The sequence below is a fragment of the Polistes dominula genome, unplaced genomic scaffold, assembly GCF_049000335.1.
Source record: "Polistes dominula isolate Pdom_NZ unplaced genomic scaffold, Pdom_raw_medaka contig_80, whole genome shotgun sequence".
Taxonomy (NCBI): Eukaryota; Metazoa; Arthropoda; class Insecta; order Hymenoptera; family Vespidae; genus Polistes; species Polistes dominula.
The window spans coordinates 1002330-1028176 of record NW_028301111.1 but is presented as its reverse complement, the minus strand read 5'-3'; the positions used below and the strand labels follow the sequence as shown (position 1 = coordinate 1028176).

The following is a 25847-nucleotide window of genomic DNA, read 5'->3' as shown; positions in this document are numbered from 1 at the left end:
GATTAAAAAATATATAATTTGGTTTAATATATTTGAACAATTATATACATTAAATCTGCTAGATAATTTAATTCATATAAATAATAAAATAAATAAACAAACACAACAGAAAGTTTGATAAAAACAAAAATCAAAGAAAGAAAGGATTTTGTTAAGAACGTTCAATCGGCAATTCAAATTTCCCGCGTAGAAACCACTCTAGTAGGATTCTCGAAGTTAGAGGACCGTGGTTGCATCGATTGGCTTTCCATTCTGTCTGTAATATTGTGTTCTTTACTGCGCAAGTGAGAAATCAGATAAATGGAACGCATCGAACGTTGTTAGAACGTACTACACAAGTAGAAGTTAAAATTCGATTTTAAAACGGGAAAACAAAATGTTTTAAGACGTATTCGTATAGCATTGGGGGGGTTTTGCGCGTTTAGACAAAAGTGTGTGTTAGTTCGAATTTTTTCCTAACTTTCGAACTATATTTCCCCTCTACCTCTTTCTCTTTCTCTTTTTCTCTCTTTGTCCTGTCCTTTCTTCTCTTTCTACCATATTCGTAGGCTCGATCACGGAACCGAATCCCCCATTGCTGTTGGTGAGAGACACGAGATCCATCATGGCGGATAGCTCGGAAAGCTCATCATACCAGCATACACGTTGATCAAAATTCACTTCAATTCGTGCTCAATTATTTCGCGATAATTCAAACGGATTTTCATTAAATTGATCAATTTAAACGCGGGAAGAATTAAATTTTCGATTAATCGATATTTGATATTATCGTAATAATTATATTACCAAAAAACAAAAAAAAAACAAAAAGAAAAAATATCATTTATTTTAGATCAATATATATCACGATCGAGATCGTCATCTGTTTCCCCATTCTCTCTCTCTCTCTCTCTCTCTTTTTTTCTCTCTCTCTACTTATAAACTTCGCGTCTTCATGCTGGCCATCATGCAAGCGCAGCAACAACCGCAGCAGCAACAACAACCGCAGCAGCAACAACCGCAGCAGCAGCAACAACAACAACAACAACAGCAGCAACAACAACAGCAAACTCATCAACAACAAATGGCGGGTACCAGCGTCATACTTAAAATGAATGAAATACAACAACTCTCTACTGTGGGTAAGCATTTATTTATTTATATCTCAAGTTTTATTTCATATATATGTATATATATATATATGATTCGATTTCGTGGTGGTTGGTATTAGGTATATATATATATATATATATATATATATATATATATCATGGTACACTACGAACAAAAATTTGCTCTGCTAATTTAATTCATAAGTATATATATATTTATCATCAATTAACACGAGTTTATTATTAATTCTTATATCATCTCTCATAACAACGATACTTTTTTTCAATGCTACGTCATATAACAAAACGATTTTAAATTAGCGGTTAGAAAGATGAAACACATTTTATTGAACGTTACTACTTTAAGCCTATTTCCATGTGGCATCTTTTTTTTCAACTTCCATATTGGTTTATGAATAATAAAACAAATTATTTCATTTGTAAATTTTTATTCTACATATATATATATATATATATATATATATATATATTTCAACATCTGTTAATAATCGATATTACTCTAATAATATAAATTATATTAATCGGACTACAAATCTAATAGTTGCACGTTTTAAATCTGACATTCAAATTTGTCTTCTTTTTCTTTTCATTGAGAGAGAAAAGGCCAATGTAACGGGTTTTCTCATCGAGTGGCTCATGCACATTTTATTCTTTTTATTCTCATCTTGCTTCCTTCTTTCTAACCCTCTTGTTCCTTATATTCGATTCTCTCTTTCTCTTTCTATCTCATTCGTTCCTAGCATACGCAGTTCTTCCTTCTTTTTCTTTCTTTCTTTCTTTCTTTCTTTCTTCCTTTCTTTCTTCTCTTTTCCTCTCTCGAACCACAACCTCTCTTCACCCTTTACCCCGCCCCACCCCGCATCGCCCCATTGCCTTTCTCGTCAAAAGCACCGATGGAATATTCCACTGGTTACTACCACCACCACACACAGCATTCCCATCTGCCTGCTGCCTCGAGCGTAACACGGAACGTGCGCGCTTACCTTTCTTTGTGTGTGCGTTCGTTCTCTGGTAATATCCTGGCTTTAATCAGGGCCGTATGAATTACTTTTAGGGGCCCGTTTCTTCTTCTTGTTTTTTTTCTTTACCCATCCCAAATTTATCACTTATTTTTATATCTTTGATTAAACATTATTTATAGATTGTTATTCTTCTTTTCTTTTTTTTTTTTATATTTTTATGTTAACAATTTTTTTTTTTTTTAATATATTATTTTATTCGTTTTAAATATTTTTCAAGTGTAGTTAATTTATTATTTGTGAATATTATTTTAATTTTAATATATATATATATTTGATTATTATATTGATTCTGTAGTCATGATTATTACTAATAACACGTCGTTATTTTTCGAGTAAATTCTAACCTATAAAATATTACGATTCGTTATAAATACTTGACAAATGCATTTACAATTAATTTCTAATACTGATCAAATAAATCTTCTAAGACGAGAAAATATTGAATACTAATCACGGAAGATGAAAGAATCTGTAGGATTGTTTTCACTTTCTACTCTTAAAGGTCACATTAAAGTTTATATAAATAGTATAAGTCAACATAATTGGGGAAAGAGGTAATATTAATACGACACACACACACACACACATATATATAATATTCTCTTACTCAACAAGAATATTTTTCGAGAATAACAACTAAGTTAGTTCTAATGTAAGTTCCAAAAGAGAAACACATTTATAATAATGATAATCGTAAATTAGAAAACACCGTGTGACCAAAGGATGTGTGATTTAACCGAGTAATATAACGAATATGATACCGAATAACGAGAGTAATCAGCCTTATACCGAAGTAGTATATGTAGAAAATTATAATGAAGGTGAGAGAGAAACAAAAAACAAATAATTGTCCTATAATTAATACATTTCATTTTGTTATTACATTATTTAATATTTGCATTTGAAAAAAAAGGAAAAAAGAAACATTTCCTTTTTCTTCTATTGTTTTTGAAAAAAAAAAAAAATATATATATATATATAATTAATTAATATTGACCACGAAAAATTTCGGTAGGGGGTACTTAACGATATATATACGTCACTGCATGTCCCCTTTGTCCCTCCCTTCCCCCTCATTTTACCACCGGGTGCTCTTTCGAGCAGTGCGTTTCGTCCGCCATGTTGTATCCATTCGTCTCCCCTCCCCTCTCTTGGTTCCCCTTTGCTATATCGACCAATCGACTGTTCGTACGTTCTTGTTCGCTTCGGGGGGTGGAGGGGAGGGGATAACCTACCTAGACGGGGTAAAGTCACAGGCCTCCGTTCGTCGAACGCTCTCAGCAATACAGAAGCAACGAGTTTACTTTGTGATCATCATCGTCGCGTCGTGTTCACCCGATATATATCTATATATATATATATACATATATATACAAGAGAAAGAAAGAAAAAAAAGGAAACCGTGAACTTCTAATGTTTTACTAAATAACTTTAGTATTTTTTCGTTCGTGTGTGTGTCTTTCTCTCTCTCTCTCTCTCTTTGTGCGTTAGTTTTTTTTTTTTATATATACGCGCGGAAAATTACACCAATAATAAAGGAAGAGGAAAAAAAATTGATTTTTTTTGTTTGAATTTTTGTTTCTCGGTATTACTACGCCGAGAAAACGGCGTTTTTCTTCTATTTTTATTTTCTTTTGTTTTTTTGTTTTTGTTTTTTTAAATCCTTTATTTCATTAAATTTTTAACGTAACGTTCGTTCGTCAAGAGAAGCAAGCAGAGCTTGGTTGGTGGTAGTGGTGGTGGTGGAGCAGATTTTTTTTCTTTCTTTTTCCCACGCGTGAAAGAATAACGAGCACGAAAATGAGTGTCGTACGTATTGCCGAGAAAAAAGAAACCGGGTCGTCTTCGTGCATTGGTTCGAACGTTTTGAACGGAACGACGACCACCGCTGAGATTCCGGAGGATATTGCCGATTGGCAAAATGGACAAAATCTTCTCTTAGTTTCCCAAGATACACAGGGAAAAGAATTGATCTCATTGGCCGATAATCAAACGATCAGTGTTGCCGTTGATTCATACTGTTCGTATTTTTCATTTTTTCTCTTTAATTTATTTCAATTAGTTTAAATACAAGTATAATGATTAATATATATATATATATATATATATATATATATATATATTGTATGTGTGTATACATACGTTTTTAGAAACGTGGCCCTCCTTTGTATATATGTGTGAAGAAAATCGATAGACCTACAGCGCCATCTATGCAATTCAAATATTTTTGACTCGTTTTAATTACACTTACGCCGCGTGGGGTCTCGAACCTAAGCGAAACATACTATATCAGATATAATACATCTGTTACACATTTTTTTTTGGAAAATTAATCCCTTTTTTTAAATTATTATTATAAATTATTTTGATTAATAATTATATATATATTCATTATGATCCCAGGGTTATTGGAACTAGCGCATAGGGAGTATCAAGCTGGTGATTATGAAAATGCAGAAAGACATTGCATGCAACTATGGCGACAAGAAACTAACAACACAGGAGTATTGTTACTACTTTCATCAATTCACTTTCAATGCAGACGATTAGAAAAGTATGTATTATTTTTAATTATAATTCATATTTATTTATATTGATTATATATTTCATTATAAATCTTTTTATTTATTTGTTTATACAGGTCGGCACATTATAGTAGCTTGGCAATTAAACAAAATCCATTGTTGGCGGAAGCTTATAGCAATTTAGGAAATGTTTTCAAAGAACGTGGACAACTTCCAGAAGCATTGGAAAATTATCGACACGCTGTAAGACTTAAACCTGATTTCATCGATGGATATATCAACTTAGCAGCTGCTTTAGTTGCGGCAGGGGACATGGAGCAAGCTGTACAAGCATATATTACTGCTCTGCAATACAATCCTGTAAGAATATTTTTATAATATTTATCAAACATACTAATAAGTAATACAAAATAACTGGGGTTGCAAATAAGCGTTGAAAAAAAAAAAAAGAAACAAATATATGGTCACTGATAGAAGTCAGGTTATGAAAGAGGTTATGAAGACTATGAATGAAGGGGTTGCATTCAGGGGTGGGAACATTGGTGGGATTTAGTATTTGTGGTAATGAATTTTCAAGTTCCTAATGCTAATTATAATAATAGGTCACCAATAGAATTCAGGTTACAAAAGAGGTTATGAAGACCATGAATGAAGGGGGGTTATGTTCAAGGATGGGAACATTAGTGGGATTTAGTTAATTATGGCAATGAATTTTCAAGTTCCCAATGTCAATTAATAATAATAATAATTATTATTATATAAAGTGTTCTTTTTTTTATGCATATTTAGCTTTGTAGGCATACAGTGAGATTAGAAGTGGTCTCACCTGCAAAAGAGGTTATGAAGACCATAAATGAAGGGGTTGCATTCAGGGTGGGAATACTAGTGGGATTTAGTTATTTGTGGCAATGAATTTTCAAGTTACTAATGCCAATAAATATTAATATTAATAATAATAATAATAATTATTATTATTACACTTACATTACACAATTAAAATTTCTATGCAACATAAGGCTGTTTTATTATCAGAAATGTTGTACCACAAAGAATTAGAAAGTTAATGAATATATTTATATATATATATATATATTATTATTTTGTGTGTTAACAGGATCTTTATTGTGTGAGGAGTGATCTCGGTAATCTTTTGAAAGCATTAGCAAGACTTGATGAAGCCAAGGTAGGTTTATCAACCATAATTGTATTAGAAATAAAAAATAATGTTTTGCACATGTATTCGTACACATTGGTATCGATGTATAAAAAAAAAAAAAAAAAAAAAAAAAGAAGAAAAAAAAATGTATATTCAACGATAATTCATCGTGACCAATTATAATGGTATCTTTAAGAAGATACTCAAGTGTGTATCGTTTACATGTGCACGAGCATAAAAAAATGTGATTCTTTGGAATGCGTTAGAGCGAAATCTTTTTCGCGTTTCAGTGCGGAAAGCTTTCTTTTTCTCTTTGTCAATGCAATTTTGATGAACGCGCGGCGGTTGCACGCTGATCTGGTATTTTAATCTTTTTTTTTTTTTATCTTGTTTTTTTTCTTTCCTTTTCTCTAAAAAACAATTTCAATTAACATTTATTATTATTATTGTTATGATTATTATGATTATTATTATGATTATTATTATTATTATCATTATCATTATCATTATGTCAATTATTTAAAATGTCAGATCGCGTGCAAATTTTTTTTTCCCACACATTATAGGTTATGTTCCTATACAATATTATCAATGCATTCGATGTTGCAATTTATAGATGAAAATTGATTTGAGATAAAAAAAGAAATATAATTGGATAATAAATGAATAATAATAATATTATAAAAAACATCGAATGCGTTTTTGCAAAAATGTGTTTTTGAATCCTAAAAGTATCAAGCAAAATCATCTTTAATAGGATCCAACTTTGGCATTGCGTATTTTGCCGTAACGCTTTTACACAATGTTGAAATTCTTGACCAATAGCGTTACAGCAAAATTATGTATCATAAACAAAACTTATCTGAAATTGTAATAAAATTGTAATCACATTATATTCTGTAATAACAATTAAAGAAATATATATATATATATATATATTATTAATAATAATAAAATGTTGATGATAAGTTTTGTCATGAAGCGCGCGAATATTTAATAATTAAGTTTTGTGAATTTTCTACTCAAAACGTATCTTCCTCAGAATATTTTTTTACTATAGGCATCATACAGGTTGTACACACACACACCTGTGGGCATATTGCAATCCTGTTCCCCCACTACTCAACGAGATCAGTAGAATTTTTAGTGTGTACAATAATGTTGAGCGCGGGATTACCTGACTAATTTAAATTGCATACTTATGCTAATACAAATTTATACAGAAAATCTTTTACATTTTGTATTAATATATATATACATATATATATATATATATTTCTTTTTATACAAAATAATTTCCTAATAAAAACAATAGCTAATCTAAAAAATATACAAATAGAAAAAATGAGAATGAATATTGTAATAACACAATAGCAACAAAAAATGTCGTTTGTAAAAGAAACAAACAAACAAACGAAACTCGTAAAAGTCAGCTGACTTTTACGAGTTATCATATTAATCGTTCAAAAGAGTATGATAGACGTAATCTGTCAGGTAATCCATGTTTTTGCAGCGCGGCGCAGCGTAAACCGATATAATTGTGTATGTATCCGTACCTTTTTTTTTTTATTTACAGATATATAACATAACCTCTTTTCACTTTTTACAGAAAACTTTAAATACATAATAAATATGTATAGTATGAATGAATGAAAGAAAGAAAGTAAGAAAGTAAGAAAGAAAATATTAATCTTTATTTTCTATTTCTCTTTTCGTTTTTAGTTAAGAGATATCGACGCATAGATACACGATTAATCGGATTTTCAAAATATTTGGACAATTAGGAAAGCTTTCCGTTAGAGAATTAGTCTACCATTCCTAAGATCTCGTTTGTTAGCTCGTTGATATCTCGCTTAGCTTGTTCAGCCGCCTGGACACACAGTTTCATCGCACAATGACGTACATGTATATATATATATATATATGTATATGTATATATACAGTTGTTGATTTGATTTACTTTTATAATATCATTAATTACAAATTTCGTTAATATTTTGGAAGGGGGGGGGATTTTTATATTGGGTTTTATTTCAAAAAATAATAATAAAAAAAAATATATATATATATATATATATATATATATATATATACAAACATATATATATATATATTTTTATATTAAAATGGTGGATTGACCATGCTTGTAATGAAAAGCATGAAAAACGTTTTCATAAAATATTTTCAATTAAAACAAAAAAAAAATATATATATATATATAATATACGTATAAAAAAAAAAGAATTAAATAAATAAAAAAATAAATTAAAAAAATATAAAAAAAAATATAAAAAGACAAAAATTGAGGCGAAGAGTAATATCAAGTGAAGAGACATTAACGCAGCTGTCTTATTGTTGTGGATGGGATGATCGACTCTAGGATGGGAAGTCGGAGCAATGTGATTGGTCAGTTTCCACCAGTTCCTTCGTCAAAGGGTGAATCTGAATCTGGTTATTCAGTAACACACACACTGTCTCTCGGTGTCTCTAAGTTTAATATGAGAGCTTGCGAGCCGTACCTACCATCAACCTACCGCGAAGGGTACTCTGCAGGTAAAGTAATTCCCAAGGCCGATCTCTTCTCTACCTCCTCATTTTATTTCCTATTTAATACAAATGTACGTAATCTCCAAACACATTTTTTACCACAATCACACATTTTATTCCTTGAATAATTCAAATCCTTCAATATACTGATCATATTCTTATCTTTTTATTATTATTTATTAATTTTTTTTTCTTTTTTATATATATATTGTGTTGGTAACTAAAGGTCATTGCTGATTTTTAAAAAAAAAAGCCGCCATCTGTCGACAAAATCTGCAATCACCAAGTTGCCATTCTTCTTCAATAAGTTTTTTTATTTAAGTTTTCATTTTGAGATTAAGATAACAAATTAATATTAGTATTTTATTATTAAGAAAATTGAGAGATCAGAATTTGTTCAAATTAATATTGTATACAACCAACCATCATCAACATATATATATATATATATCCACTTCAGAGAACTCACCGTACCCTCGAGGGATCGGCCAACTGTAAATGCCCTTTTACTTATTGTTTAGGTACGGATTACACTGTTTTTTCAAAATGAAATGCAGCCCGCCTCTCGGCACGCGCGATTTTTTTATCCATGCTTGTCCCATTTTCTTTTTTAAGAGTGTCGTCAATCATTATTGTCTTCTTCGTTTTCGTTAGAGGAGAAAAGAAATATTAACAAAAATAAGAGGACACTCAAAAAAAAAAAAGCATTTCTTTATTATTATATTGTGTTCTTAAAAATTTATGATGTATATATATATATACATAAATATATACATATATATTATTATATATTATATATTATAATAGTATATATATACATGTCATTATTTCTTTTCTCTCTCTCAAGGATTCGAATTTTGGCAGCACACAAGTATGAATGATGATTACTAATAGATAATAATATATTTTTTAGAATTTTTTCGGCGATTGTTCTTCAAATGCAGACAGTGTGAATGGAAAATCTGATCAAGAAGAAAAATATAATGGCGAACGGCGTTTTAAACGTGTTCGACGTGTTCCACCGGACGCATTTCGGAGAATCGTTAAACACGAGATTTAAAATAGCGTCTTTCGCCATCAATGACGACACTCTTAGCGCGCATCCTGTTACCTTAAAATTTCCTGACTATAATTCACATCAGTTTCCTTCACCAGTATCATCAATACTGCAATATGTATTTACTTTTGATATCTAGTGAAATTATTTGCCTCTGTATAAATATTTATATGTGTCTTTCTTTATTTATCTCTCTCTCTCTCTCACTCACTCATTCTTTCTCTCTTTTTCTCTCTAATTCATGTTTTATAATTGTTTAGAAATTTATTACAATTGACAGAAATATTAGAATTCAAATTGTTCGTTAAACTTGAATACATTATTTTAATATATTGGTGATAATATTTTTTAATATAAATATAATGAAATTTAGGTTATATGTAAATTCATTTAAATTTCTAGTAAAGTTCCGCCATATTGGTTTTATACGCCATATTGTATTATACGCCATATTGTATTATACGCCATATTGGTATTATACGCTATATTGGTTAAAAGAAAATCTCAGAACTTTTTACTTTTTTAAATATTTAAAATAAAAAGAAATTAAAAATAAAATAAATAGAAAAAAATTAATATGAATATTACATATGTCATTTAAAATTCTGAAAAAAAAATATTGAAAGAAAGGGAAAAAAAGAGAGAAAGAAAGAAAGAGAGAGGATAAAGAGAGATAAAAACAAAAACAAAATACAGAGGCAATAAAAATTCATAGAAAAGACTTTCTTCTTCTTCTTCTTCAACAACCAACCAACCAACAACACAACAAAAAGCTTTCTTTCAAGGAAGGTCAACCAATAATAATAATAATAATAATAATAATAATAATAAGCCTGTGCAGCGCGGCGATGGGAGGTCGGGCAATGCGCGCGGCGCGCGTCACCTTTCGAGTATGCGAACAAACAAAATGAAAAATTAATGTTTATCTTTCCATTCTCGTCGGTTTTATCTTTAGGCTTGCTATCTGAAGGCGATCGAGACTAGACCAGATTTTGCAGTAGCTTGGAGCAATCTCGGTTGCGTTTTCAATGCACAAGGAGAAATATGGTTGGCCATTCATCATTTTGAAAAAGCTGTTGCATTGGATCCTAACTTTTTGGATGCTTACATCAATTTAGGAAATGTACTCAAGGAGGCACGCATATTTGACAGGTAAGGATAACATTTATTATTTCATATTTTTATGAATACTTTTTTTTTAATTTTGTTTCTTCTTAAGATGCAACAATTATTTTCATTCGTAATTAGGGAGAGTGGGTGGGTGGGGGGGGTTTGTTTAGTTCGTTTTTATTATTGGTTATTCTTCGTACGAGTATAGGACTATAATATTAACCCTTTGCGGATGAATGGTGACCGAGAGTCGCCACGAAGTTTCACTCGGCAGGACAAGTTGCGAGTCTCAGTCGCCACGGAGTTTCGCGCTGTTTAGGATGAGTTGCGACTTTTGGTCTCCACGACGTTTCATTTGGCAGGGGACGAGTGGCGAGTGAGAGGCGACAGTCAGTGTTTATGGCTATATTTTGTTAATTCTAACTAAAGGGAATGGACTATTGGTATTTGGAAGAGGGTTTCTTAACTTTTGTTTACCAGATTTAATTTAAAAAATGACAAAATTGATATGGAAGGTCTACTTAATTGTACTATGTTAACACACTCGACATATTTGCAAAAATCGTCTCGTCCTGCTACCTGAATTGGCTGATAAAGTTGTCATCCGCAATGAGTTATAGTTATTTTTATTGTGGTCTAGGTTGTTTTTCATTTTTATTTTCTCCCATATTTTTATTTACGTGTAGAAGGTTGTTAGAATGTCTTTTTAAGGTGTTAGAATTTTCAATTTTATTTTTGTAATTTTGAAAAGGAAATTTTTGTACGATAAGAGAGGTGGAGATGTTTTTAGTTTGAGTCGGAATCCTGGACTCACGTTTCGTTTCAGAATTTCAAATGTCCTTGAGAAAAATATATATGTGGGACGAGCGCGCCTCCATGCCAAACTTATATGGGCATTCGTGAGAAGGTTTGGTCGGTGGGCCCTGGATAGCTCAGTTGGTTAAAAAGAACAGTCGCCCCGCAAAGCGAAAGATCTATGGTTCGAATCCCGGTCCTCCAATCCGTCAGCAGCAGTCCCCAGTTTTTTTCACGAATCCCACATATATTCAATGCACGATTTGATCTGTCATCGCTTTTAATCCCATAAGCGATGAATATAAATTTTGTGCTAAATTAAATTTGGTCACCGAAGTTATTCCTTTGATGTTGATTTCTGACGTCATAAGGGAGTAAGGAGCCATACAATTTTTTTTTTTTTAATCAATAAGAGTTAAACTTATTTCTTATTATTATTATTATTATATTACTCTTTATATAGGATACTAATGAGTCCACACTACTTAAGTGTATCTAAAAGAGTTCAATTTATAGTGGCAATTATTAAGTGAATAATATGCGGTTTTCTTATCAAGAATAGATTTTTTAAGCCACTTTCCAAATTAACAATTCGATTCATTATAAAATTTGAAGGAGCCCCCGAGTTCATTCAACATCATTTAAGATACTTCAAATTGAAAAAAACAATATTCAATTTATTTTATATATCTTTAAAATACTTCAGAAACATAATTTATGTGATTCAAAAGATTTGTTAACTACATCAATTACAAAAAAATTTATTGCTCATTTACATTTTGCGTGTATGAAAGGGATTTGAAGAAATCATGATATTCCGTTGGTATATGTCGTAGTAGGTCCATTATCTCCTTGAATTTTACTGTTTTAATTTGTCCGATATTTTCATACAGTGATGTCAATATAATATTGTCGAACTTTTTTTGGTCTACCCCCGACGTGCTAATAAATTCAGGATTTTCAAATTTTCATTCTCATTCATCGATGTCTTATAGAAAATTTGATACGATTCATTTCTGACAAAACGCATTGAAACATACTTTTAAGCAGTTTATCGATTCACCGTTAGAATTGTGTAACCCTTTTTAAAAATTGCATTTTCTATTCATTTTGTTCATACAAAAATCTTCTTTGTTTCATTTGATTTACAATAAAGTTTATTACCTTTTTGGTACTTTCTGATAATATTATAATAATCTTTGGAGGACAAATGGTAAATAATTTTGTTTAATGGCATTTCTACCATGTCAAAATTTCTATCATTATGAGTAATTATAGACAATCGGAAAATAGTCATTGGCAATTGAGGTTAGGCCACTTTGAAAATAAACCTTTTAATCGTTTCATTTATCAGCAAACTTTCGTGTTACAAAATATTATTGATTTTTAATATATTAGTAACAAATTATTTCAGAATGAAAAGATCATGTAAAAATGTAACTATTACGGTTGCTAACTTGATTTTTGGGGGGAAAATGGAGTTAGGCTGCTTTCAAAACAAACTTTTTCATCGTTTCATTTATCAGTAAACTTTCGTGTTACAAAATATTATTGATTTTTAATATATTAGTAACAAATTGTTTCAGAATGAAAAGATCATGTAAAAATGTAACTATTAGGGGGACCGAAAAGTAATGGCCGTTACTACGCATGTCAAATTATTACTAATATTTTCAATCAAAAAACCGATTGATGATTTTTATTGTTACGATATTAAAAATTTGCATACCAGATAGAAAAAGATTGTTGATAACGTGATTAATTAATTTAATTACTGATTAATAATAAAAATTTGTTGGAATAATTTATATGTTTGAATTTTGAGGTTAAAAAACGGCATTACTTTCTGGTCCACCTAATATTACGGTTGCTAACTTGATTTTTTTGGAAAATGGAGTTAGGCCATTTTCAAAATAAACGGCTCAAATATATTGTGGTATTTCTTCACAACGATAGAGAGAGAACATAAATAACTCACAGAAGAAAATCAAATAAAATGAAGAACCAAAGAAAAGCAATATCGTGGAAATAAAAGTTTGGAAAGGAGGGGGTGGTGTGGGTGTAGGCGTGGGTTTTAGGAGGAGGAGGAGGAGGAGGTAGAGGAGGTAGAGGAGGGGGTGGTTGTGAAATAGAAGATAAATTTTCTGCTTGTTTTTTGCACTATTTGGGAAAGTCGCGAAAAAGCAGTAGAGCGCATGACTCGTCGTGTAAATAAGTGAAGATCGATCGATATTACGTGATAGGAAGCCCTGTTGTGTAAAAGTTCATTGTCCTGAGAATATTCGGGATATTTTTTTTGTTCTCTTCTTCTATCCTCTACCATTATACAAAACACACATGCGTGATATGTACTCCACCCTTCACTTCAAAAATAAAATCAATAATAAAAAATGAATATTAATATTTTCAAATTGAATTAAAATATTAGAAATTAATCAAACTCCAAAATCATATGAAAATAAATAAAACATTATTTTGAAAGATTAATTTTCTTTCAGAAATTAAAAAAATAAATTAAATTAACTCAAAATCATATGAAATTAATAAACAAAATTAAAAAGATTATTTTCTCTTAGAAATTAAACCAAAAAAAAAAAAATAATAATAATAAATCAAACTTAAATTATAAAATGATTACAATTATTGTAAAATTACTCCAATAAACAATTTTCTTTCAATTTTTAAATTATAATAATAATAATAATAATAATACTAAATATTATATCAATGTAATAACAACAACAACAATATCACTATAATATAATAATTAATTAAAATAATATTAATTTCAATTAATAATAATAATAATTAAAAGAATATAAATGAAACTTAAATTATAAAATGATTATAATATAATTCAAGATTATTCTAATGAACAATCTCCTTTAAATAATAATTTTTAAATAATAACAATAATAAAAATAATAATATTAAATATTATATCAAAGTAAAATATATATCATATACATTTTTATCTATATCATCTTTACATACAAGGACACCACAAATAACAACTCAACACAACAACACCATAATATAATAGACCTTGTTATTGAATAGTGTAGTATAACATACGTTACTGTATATTTCTCCCCCTATATATACATATATACATTTTATTTATACATACGTATAAATAAAACTTATATGTTTAAAAAATATATATATTGTACATATAACATACATACATACATATAATACATACATATTGTACATACATGCATATATACATGCATGCATGCATTTATGCACGCATATAGACACATATATATATCTATATTAATAATTTACGTGGTGTATATTACTTGTGATACATGAGCGTGGATTAAACCTTGATAAAAGCAACCCTCGAAGTTACGCACAGGGATAAAGGAGAATCCTCGAGGGCAGGATATCGATTCAGAGAGAATTTGCTCCGCCCCCCAAGATACACCCTTCGTTACAGTTCTGCTTTAGTCTTCTTCTACTGTACTCTCTTCTCTTCTCTTCTCTTCTCTTCTCTTCTCTTCTCTTCTCTGCTTTACTCTGCTTTTTCCTTCATTCCTCCCTTCCTTTCTTCCTACCCTCGTCCTGTTTCCAAGCTCACCACCTAATATTTGCCAAAAACATGGTTCACTTCAATGAGTCTGCGTGAGTTTCAAAAAATACATATACTCATCTAACAAATACATACACAGATATATACAGATATATATAATATACAAATACACATACGTACACATACTGTATATATACGTGTGCATACGCATGCATGAATTTGAAAAAAACATATAATCATTAACAAATACATACTAAAATACATACATAGGATATATATATACAGTATACACATACAAGTATACATGCATACACACATTGTATTTATATAAATGTATGCGCACGCGTAAGTTTGAAAAAAACATACTCACTAACAAATACATACTAACATTTATATACACTTAAATACATACAAGTATACAGGACAAGTATACAGCAAGTATACAGGACAAGTATACATACACACATATGTATATATATATGCATTGTATATATAAGTGTGCATGCGCACGCGTCCACACATATACCCGACCTAACCACGTATATACACGGTACACATATACACATTTATACATACATATATACACATATATACATTCTTTACTAAGAGAAGAGAGAAGTGAAGAGAAGAGTAGGTTTTCAGAAGGATGTGAAGCATTCTCTTAGCAACTACGTTCCTTGTCGTACGTCATCATGGAAAAGGAATGGACTGCCAGTGTGTTATAGTTTATACGGTGATATCGCCTTCTACTTCGATTCCATCATTTTTTCCTGTAAGAAGATTAGAAAGAACTTTGTATAATTCTAATAATCAAGTTACTGGATGTACTTCCTGGATTAAACATTGGGTCAAAAGGTTTATTTATTTGTTATATATATTTACATCTTCTCTCTCTCTCTCTCTCTCTCTCTCTCATTTCTTCTTCTTTTTCTTCTTCTTCTTATTATTATTATTATAATATAAAAGAAGATTTATTATATTTAAGGACGTTTATATAGGTTTAGGTTTAGGTCTCGTTGTTCATAGGTTTTCTTACACACGTGTTTTCTAATCGTGTGTTTTATTCTTTGCAACGATTTGTTTCTTCTGTAATTAGATTTACAGATTTTTCTTATTTGTTATACAAGAACATCTGTTTTATTATTTTAATTTTTGTTTAATTGAAACTTTACATTTTTTACTTGACTTTTTTTATTTTTATTTTATTTTAAGAGTGGTAAGTGGATTTGTTGATTTATATTCGAGATTATTTATATTTTAATCTCGTATAAATATGATTTTATTTTTTAATATTTCAATGTTTTATTTTGTCATTTCTTTTTTTTACAGAGCTGTAGCTGCCTATTTACGTGCGTTGAATCTCAGTCCAAATAATGCAGTCGTTCATGGAAATTTGGCATGCGTTTATTATGAACAAGGGTATGGTATTATTTTTGTTACATTTTTTTTTTTTTTTTTGGATTAAATATTAGGTGTGGACTAGAAAGTAATGTCGCTTTTTAATCTTAAATTTAAATGAATAAATTTCTAACAAATTTATATTTTTAATTAATAGCATAATCAACTTCGTTATCAACAACCTTGTTTCATTTAGCATGCAAATTTTTAATATTGGACCGATAAAGTCAATCAATTTTTAATTAAAATATAAGAATTTACATACGTGGAAACACGACATTACTTTCCGGTCCTCTTAATATTTGAATTTGAATTTTTTTTTTTGAAATTTACATTTATAATTGAGTAATATATATCTTTGTATACTGGTTTATTTGTTTAATAATTTTAATTATTAATATGATTATTAAAATATTAATAGTACAGTATAGTAATATAATATTTGTATTACAAATATTATATATACAGTATCATGTATTTTACGTATACAGTAATTGATTGATTGATTTAAATTATAAATTTATTGCAAATAAAAAAGAACAAAATTAGAACATTGATGATGATATTTAACGTTAAAATGAACATTGATGATGATTTTTAACTTTAAAATGAACATTGATGATGATTTTTAACGTTAAGATGAACATTGATGATGTTTAATGTTAAGATGAACGTGAATGATGTTTAAAACAATTTATTTATTGATTGCAGTCTCATTGATCTTGCGATTGACACTTATCGTCGTGCCATTGAGCTACAGCCAAACTTTCCAGATGCCTATTGCAATTTGGCGAACGCTCTTAAGGAGAAGGGGCAAGTGGTCGAAGCAGAAGAATGTTACAATACCGCCCTCAGACTTTGCCCAACTCATGCCGATTCTCTCAATAATTTGGTTAGTATTCATATTTCGAATTGAATACACACGCGTTGTTGTCCTTGATATAAATATGAAAAATAGTTCAAAGTTATTTAGGATTTTAAAAGGTCGTGTCATAAATAACTTCCGTTTGTTATGAGACAAAGAATAACGTTTCTGCGACTGATAAGTGCAGGACACTTTTCATGGAGTTTTTTTTTTTGCACTCTTTGCATCTGTTGGACGTATCTATTGAATTTTGTTCCAATATTACCTTTAAAAGGTTCGTCAAAGTCGGAAAGACGTCCTGCACTTCGTTCGTCTTTTAAGATCGTATCTCCAGAACGGAATTTTACAAACCAATTTCTGACTGTCCTATCAGTCATCAGTCCTGCACCGTATACGCTGTATATTTTTTCAGTTGCCACCTTAGTGCAATTGCCTTGTTTAAATTCCTAAAGCATTTCATGTCGAATATGCACTTTTTACTATCCATTTGAAAGGTTAAGAAAAATGGTTAAATGTAACATTGACTACATAACAAAGTTGATTGAAGACTAACTGAATTCTCATTTATACAGTGATATCGAAAATCCGTTTGTTTTAGTGACTTATAGTAGGTCAATACGAAAAGTAGATTCTACATAGTCTCATCGGAAGTTACTTATGATTTTGCCCAGATACGTTTTTAAATATTTAAACTGTAAATAAAGATCTCATATTATGTATTTTACTTTAAAATTGTAAAATACATTATCGTTAGCAGTAGACAAATAAATACTAGTATATACACACATTAAAGTAATTAAGAAAGTTTGTAATTGTTCTTAATTTTGTGTAATCATATTTATGACTCGAACTTCCTTGTTTATTTAATTATAATATAACATAACCCATTCGAGACCACGACTTTTTTCAAACACAGTTTCTAGGAACCATTTCTTTTTTATTATATTACCAATTGTACAATGCCAAACAAATTTTGTTCTTGTATACTTTAAAGATACTATTTATACAAAAAAAAAAAAAAAAACGAATTATCTCAGCAAATACTTTACTCAAAATAACTGATAATAGTTAAGTATATTATAATTGCACACATTGTATGGAAATGGTCTCGAATAGGATAATTGTATTTGTTATCTGTTTTTAATGATTGTAAATTGCAATAAAAAAAAATTTAACCCCTTGCACTATGCTGAAATTCGGAATAAAAGCCATGCCTAAATTGACCTCGTGATATTCAAGTCTAACCTAAAATGTTCATCACGAGTTAGTCTCGTGAAAATAATGTAAGGGGTTAATTACTTTGTTTATTTAGTTGTTGTATTAATATCATATTATATGTTTATATTTATAGGCCAACATAAAACGTGAGCAAGGATACATAGAAGAAGCAACACGACTTTATTTGAAAGCTCTCGAAGTATTTCCAGAGTTTGCAGCCGCGCATAGCAATCTTGCATCAGTTTTGCAACAACAAGGAAAGTTAAATGAAGCTTTAATGCATTACAAGGAAGCAATACGCATACAGCCAACATTTGCAGATGCTTATTCGAATATGGGTAATACCCTTAAAGAGATGCAAGATATTCAAGGAGCTCTTCAATGTTATACAAGAGCCATACAAATAAATCCAGCTTTTGCCGATGCTCATTCAAACTTGGCTTCCATTCACAAGGATTCAGGAAATATTCCTGAAGCGATACAATCTTACAGGACCGCATTGAAATTAAAACCAGATTTTCCTGACGCTTATTGTAACTTGGCGCATTGTCTTCAAATTGTATGCGATTGGACCGATTACGAAGCTAGGATGAAGAAATTAGTATCAATCGTTGCCGAACAACTTGACAAGAACAGATTACCAAGTGTACATCCTCATCATTCGATGCTTTATCCATTGTCTCATGATTTTCGAAAAGCTATTGCTGCTAGGCATGCTAATCTATGCATTGAAAAGGTATTGTATTAGATTTGTTTTCATAATTAATTAATTTATCAATTTATAGACTTTTGTTCTCCCTTAAGTTTCCTCCATTTTCCTTTTCATGAACATTGATGATAGAAAATATCTAAAAATATTCTACAATTTATCTCTCTGTCACCCCATACTTCTTTTGTTACATAATATATTATATCTTATGATTGAAATTATATTATTTACAGATTCACGTTCTTCACAAACAACCATTTAAATATCCACGTGAAATATCAAATGGTCGTTTAAAAATTGGTTACGTATCCTCCGATTTTGGTAATCATCCAACGAGTCATCTGATGCAATCAATTCCTGGCCTACACAATCGTGAACTCGTTGAAGTTTTTTGTTACGCATTGAGTTCCGACGACGGTACAACATTTCGCGCTAAAATTGCCAGAGAATCAGAACACTTTGTCGATTTATCACAAACACCATGCAATGGAAAAGCAGCTGATCGTATAAATGCCGATGGTATTCATATACTCGTTAACATGAATGGTTACACGAAAGGTGCTAGAAATGAAATCTTTGCATTAAGACCAGCACCAATTCAAGTTATGTGGCTTGGTTATCCTGGTACTTCAGGTGCCAGTTTTATGGATTATTTAATCACTGACGAAGTTACCTCTCCCTTAGAACTTGCTAGTCAATATAGCGAAAAACTTGCTTATATGCCACACACATACTTCATTGGAGATCACAAGTAAGTTATTAACAATAATATTTATTGAGCATGGGCATGGCTCAGTCGGTAGAACGCTCGACTCCCACCCGGAGTTCGCGGGTTCGAGTCCCCCCGTTCTCCGACATCGAACGAGGGGACATGCCTGCTCTCGTTGTCGTGGCTTTGGGATCGCGGGCGTCAGAAATGATGTCCTTGGGACCACCGCCAACATTTGACGTGGTGGGCTCGGGGGGGGGGGGACCGACTGCTGTGCTTCGCACGGGGGACAGGGCTGCCCGCGGGACCATCACAATGATATGTGCTCCCCGCAAGGGGCCCGGGCACAATGGTCCAAGGACTGAGCGCTCGGGATAACAAACAACACGAAAAAAAAATATTTATTATATATATATATTGTTATTAATTTAATTATTTCTATATTTTATTATTGGGTTGGTAACTAAAGTGACTTGATATTAAAAAGCCATCTATCGATAAAATCCGCAACCAATTCTAGTTTAGTTTTAGTTACAAATCCAATGTATGAAATGATTTTAATAATTAATAATTGATAATAAAATTAGTATTAATAAATTAATTAATAATTTTGTTTCTTTTGTTATTTTACAGACAAATGTTCCCACATCTTAAAGAACGTTTAATATTAACAGACAAATTAAATCCAAAAGGCAAAGTAGCTGACAACGTAGCTGTTATAAACGCTACTGATTTATCACCAATGATAGAAAATACATTGATTAAGGAAATACGTGAAGTAGTAGTGCCAGATTCGAAAAATCAACCTGTTGAAATATCATTGAAAGTTGCTGAATTACCAACCACAACTCCTATTGAAACAATGATTGCATCTGGTCAATGTCAAATGTCTGTAAATGGGGTTGTAGTACAAAACGGTATGGCGACTAATCAAGTTAATAATAAAACTGCTACGGGAGAGGAAGTGCCTCAGAATATTGTTATTACGACGAGACAACAATACGGTTTACCAGAAGATGCCGTTGTTTATTGTAATTTTAATCAATTGTATAAGATCGATCCTCTTACTCTTCACATGTGGGCACACGTGAGTATTCAAACACCAGGACAAGAAAAAAAGAAACATAATTAACTCTCTATGACGTCACATAACCTAGAAATCACACACGTACGGTTTCATATATTTTTTTTAACCCTTTGACTACTATGGACGCATATATGCGTTCTGTAAAAGTTGTCAATGTGGTCTATATTGATGTATATTATACGTGTTTGTTAATATGAATGTAAAATAATTGAATTGTTGGTTTTGTATATATTGATTATTGTTTTGAATTTTGTCACATGAAAATTATATTACAAACAAAAAGTTTAATTATTATATATAATTTATTATTAAATTTGATTAGTGTAATATTAATCAACAAAAACACAATGGCAATAATACAAAAACACTTTAATTAAAAGTGTTCAGCACTTAAAGGTTATTGAGGTTATGAAGGTTTCAAACTTAAATATTTAAAACTAACCTCTATACCACTTAATATAGTATAATAGTACTATAATAAATAATATAACTAAATAATAATATAAATTAAATATATTTAATTAGGTTTCAAGATCAAACAAATGGGAAACTTGAACAATGTTTTTATGATTGAATTATTTTACATTTACAAAACAATATAATCCCCTCACCTCTCCCAAAATTCAGTGTCATAAAGAGTTAATTAATTTTTTAAAATTAATAAAAATAATATGATGTATATCTTTAATTAATAATAATATTTGTCTTTTAAATTATAGATCTTAAAGAACGTGCCAAATTCAGTACTCTGGCTTTTAAGATTCCCAGCAGTAGGTGAACCAAATCTTCAAGCAACAGCACAACAATTAGGTCTTGCACCTGGTAGGATACTGTTCAGTAACGTTGCTGCTAAAGAGGAACATGTTAGGCGTGGTCAATTAGCCGACGTCTGCTTAGATACACCATTATGCAACGGACACACAACAAGTATGGATGTACTTTGGACTGGTACACCGGTTGTCACGTTACCCGGTGAAACTTTGGCTTCTCGTGTTGCTGCTAGCCAATTGAACACACTTGGTTGTCCCGAATTAGTTGCTAGGACGAGACAGGAATATCAAGATATTGCTATACGATTGGGAACTGATCGAGAATAGTATGCACATTTTATATAATATACACATATACATGAATACAAATATATCCCTATACATATATTTATAGGAAAAGAGGTTTTTAAAAGTTCCTAGATGATTTTAAAAATCAATCGAATGAAGTTTTATGTTAACACGTTCTTTGTCATGTCATAATTAATATAAACAAAAGAAATAGTAATTAATATTTAAATTCTATTTAGTAAATTTTGACCATAAATAATAATAATAATAATAATATATATAGTTATTATTAGTAATTAATATTTTAAATTATCTAGTAACTTTTGATCATAAATAATAAACAACAATATATATTTATTATATTTATCTTTTGTTACAAAATATTATAAAAAAAATAATAATATTATATTTGTATTTTTTTTTTTAGCTTGAAAGCAACACGAGCAAAAGTATGGCAGGCACGTTCAGAAAGTCCATTATTCGATTGTCGAGCATACGCCCATGGTATGGAAATGTTGTATACATTAATGTGGGAACGTTTTGCAAGAGGAGAAAAACCGGACCACGTGGCGGCTTCATTGAAACAATGCAAAAATGAGAAGTGATTGGTCGACTTTGAATATATTATTACTATTATTATTTTTACGTTTATTAGAAATCATATTATAAGATTATTATTATATTATTGAGTTGTACAACTTGTTGTTGCTCTTCACTGTCTCATTCTTTCTTTCTTTCTTTCTCTCTCTCTCTATCTCTATCTTTCTCTATCTCTATCTCTCTCTTTCTATTTTTTTTTTAATTTTAATTTTAATCTTAATTTTAATTTTATTAATATCATTTCCATCAATAATTAAATTCCTAACAAAATATTCTTTTCTCATATTATCTGTCTATCTATCTATCAATCAATCAATGATAATATTTTGTACCGATAAAATCACATAAGTCATAGATAATATCTATAGTTCTTCTTCAATCACATGATAATGATGATGATGAATGGTTTTTCGAGTTTTCAACATCACAGAGAAAGAAAAACAAGTGTTATAGTAAATCCTATATCTACATATATATATATATAATAATAACTCTGTGATCAGAAAATGGGGGTGGTAGTTGGTGGTAATTGGTGGTACACACACAACAATGGTATATGAGATAAAAAGAAAAAAAAAACAAGAAGAGAGTTATTGTTGTGTTCAAGCAATCTCATAATAGCATTACATATATAGAAATATACATACATACATACATACATACAAACATACATAAAATACATCCCTCCTCCATTAATATCACACAATATAACTTTTTATTCCCAATATGATGTGATGTATTTCATTTTTTGAAATACCATATAATAAGTATGATGTGTGTTATGTGTGTGTGTGTGGATGTTTGATGAGTGTGATGTGGTGTGTGGTGTTATAAATAGGAGAAATTGAAATGAATTGTATTATAGGATACGCTTCGTATGTTCCTTTTTTACAATTCCTTAATTTTTATTTTTATTTTTTATTTTTTTTTATTTTATTTGAATTTTTGGTTTTTATTTTATTTTAACTTTTACAACAAGCGACAAACAGTCAACGCAGTATTTTTCTTTTTCTTTGTATTAATGATTTTTTTTTTTTTTGAAAAAAAAAAAAAAAAAAAAGAAAAGCTTTCGCACAGTTTTGTATGTGTCGTCATCATCCCCCCCCTTTCTCCCTCCTCCCTCTTATGGTTGTATTATTCATTCATTCATTCATTCATTCATTCATTCATTCATTCATTCATTTTCTTTTTGTTGTCCTACTCATCGCAGGACACTATATATATATATGTTAAATGATCCTTATAAATCTTTGTATGTATTGATTGAATAATTTAAATGTTTCATTTATCATCCAATACAATGTTTCAAGTCAATCATACTATTGATTCATTATATTTTTTTCTATTCAAATTATTTTTCATTAATTCGACAAATCGAAGAACGAAGGTTTTGGAAAAGGGAAGGAAGAAGAGAAAAAAAATGAAAAAAAAACAAAAAAATAAATAAATAGAAAAACGAAGTATCTTCTCTTATATATAAAACTAAGAACTATATATATATATATATATATATATATATATAAAAGTAAATGAATAAATTAATTAAATGAGGTGGTGAGAATCTGATTTGAAAGCATGAGTTGTACGAAGGTATTATAATTACTACTACTATTATTATTATTATTATTATTAATTAATTAATTAATTAATTATATTGTTATTATTACTATAATTATATATTAATAGGAAAACAAGGCGTTCATGAATGAAATAAAATTTCGATAGAATTGTATAATAATAAGCGGCTAAATAATAATAACTGTGTAAATACATATATAAACAAACAAACAAACAAAAAAAAAACACAAAAAAAATCTTTGCAGTTATCATTTACGTTTCCAAGAATAACTAGGATTTGTTACCTTAAATATTATTACCAGATAATAATACAAGTTATTGAGTTATTATTATTATTATTATTATTACTAACTGGCATTAGGAACTCGAAAGTTCATTGCTGCAAATATCAAATCCCGCCATTGTTCCCCCGTCCCTGAATGCGATCCTTTCATTTGCGGTCTTCGTATCTTATTTCTTTCAGGTCTCTTCTAATATTATCCTTCCATCTACGTCTCGGTCTACCTAGTGGTCTTTTCCCGTTTGGTATGCAGACCAATATTTTGTGCGTCGTTTGATCCTCCCCCATGCACCACTCCACATGACCAGCCCACCTTAATCGGCGTGATTTTACAAACTTAATAATGTCCGGTTTGTTGTACAATCGATGTACTTCAACGTTATGGTGTTTTCTCCATTCGTCCGTTTCCTCATCGTGTTTTGCACCGAAGATTTTACGAAGAACTTTGTTTTCGAAAACCCTACATTTCTTTTCTTCCCGTAACGTAAGCGATCACACGATTCGCTACCATAAAGGACTACCACCGGCAGGATGATTGTCCTGTATATCCTGATTTTTAATCGTCTAGACAGCAACCGCGAGCTGAGTAATTTGTTAACCGAATAAAAACATGAATTGCCTAGATTGAGTTCTTTCCTTAAGTTCTTCGTTAACGCTAGGTTTACGGGACCCGTCAATTTGACGGATTACAAACTTTGAAATGAAACACGCAAAAAACCATAGCATTAATCTTAACTACTTTGCATCGTAAATTTATAATTTCATTAAAAGAGTTTATACACACAATTATTATTTTCATAAGCCTTATAAATTTTGAAATTTGTATGTGATATACCTATCTCTACGAAACTCGTCAAATTGACGGGTTAGCTGAGGATTACGTAAACAATCCTTATATATTTGCTTCGTTTGTAAAATTATTTCTCCAATAGTAAATATAAGAGTGAAAGAAATAACGTCTAAGATGCCCCCAACTCATTATCTCCATAGCGGCCTTGATAAGTGACATAAAGCGAATTGTGTGGCCCGGGTGTCATGTTACTTTGCGTTGAATGAAATCGCTTACCAAAGTGATCCTCGCGTTATTCGAAACTCAAAGCATGCAGTAGACTAAATTTCGTATTGAAAAGACATTCGGTTCATATGTTGGTGCAAACATAACACACACACACACACACACACAAGCAATTTTCACAGCCGACGATCGCCGACGTTAGGCTGCGATTTGCTTTGAGTTTCGTATGCCGCAAGTATCGGTTTGTAACGATCTTCGAAGACATCTCTAAGGCACGAGCTGGTCTTCAGTATACATAGTTGCTGCAGTGACAGTGGTAAGAACATTTTTCAAAGACAGTGTGCAAAAGTTTTGGTTATTGTAGTCTCCGCTTATTGTAAGTATTTACAATAGGATAATTGAATTTGGGCACAGTATTTTTTACTCTCACCGATCACCCTTTTCTAGCAATCATGAGTAGAAACAGGA

At 30.3% G+C, this 25847-nt stretch overlaps 1 protein-coding gene across 2 annotated transcripts; it reads left to right on the top strand.

Moving 5' to 3' along the window:
• Positions 1 to 237: 237 nt before the first annotated feature.
• On the top strand, positions 238 to 24031 carry sxc (O-linked N-acetylglucosamine (GlcNAc) transferase sxc). Of its 2 annotated transcripts, none has more exons than XM_015331049.2 (12): positions 238 to 1121; positions 4538 to 4688; positions 4776 to 5019; positions 5774 to 5842; positions 10375 to 10571; positions 16192 to 16281; positions 16972 to 17152; positions 18477 to 19079; positions 19286 to 19803; positions 20395 to 20848; positions 21568 to 21944; positions 22334 to 24031. In XM_015331049.2, the coding sequence occupies exons 1-12, from the start codon at positions 935 to 937 to the stop codon at positions 22509 to 22511; spliced, it is 3249 nt and encodes a 1082-aa protein (XP_015186535.1). In that variant the 5' UTR covers positions 238 to 934; the 3' UTR covers positions 22512 to 24031. The 2 variants fall into 2 exon arrangements, with proteins under 2 accessions (XP_015186535.1, XP_015186532.1); XM_015331046.2 differs by lacking the exon at positions 238 to 1121 and adding an exon at positions 3407 to 4154.
• The last annotated feature ends 1816 nt before the right edge of the window (positions 24032 to 25847 follow it).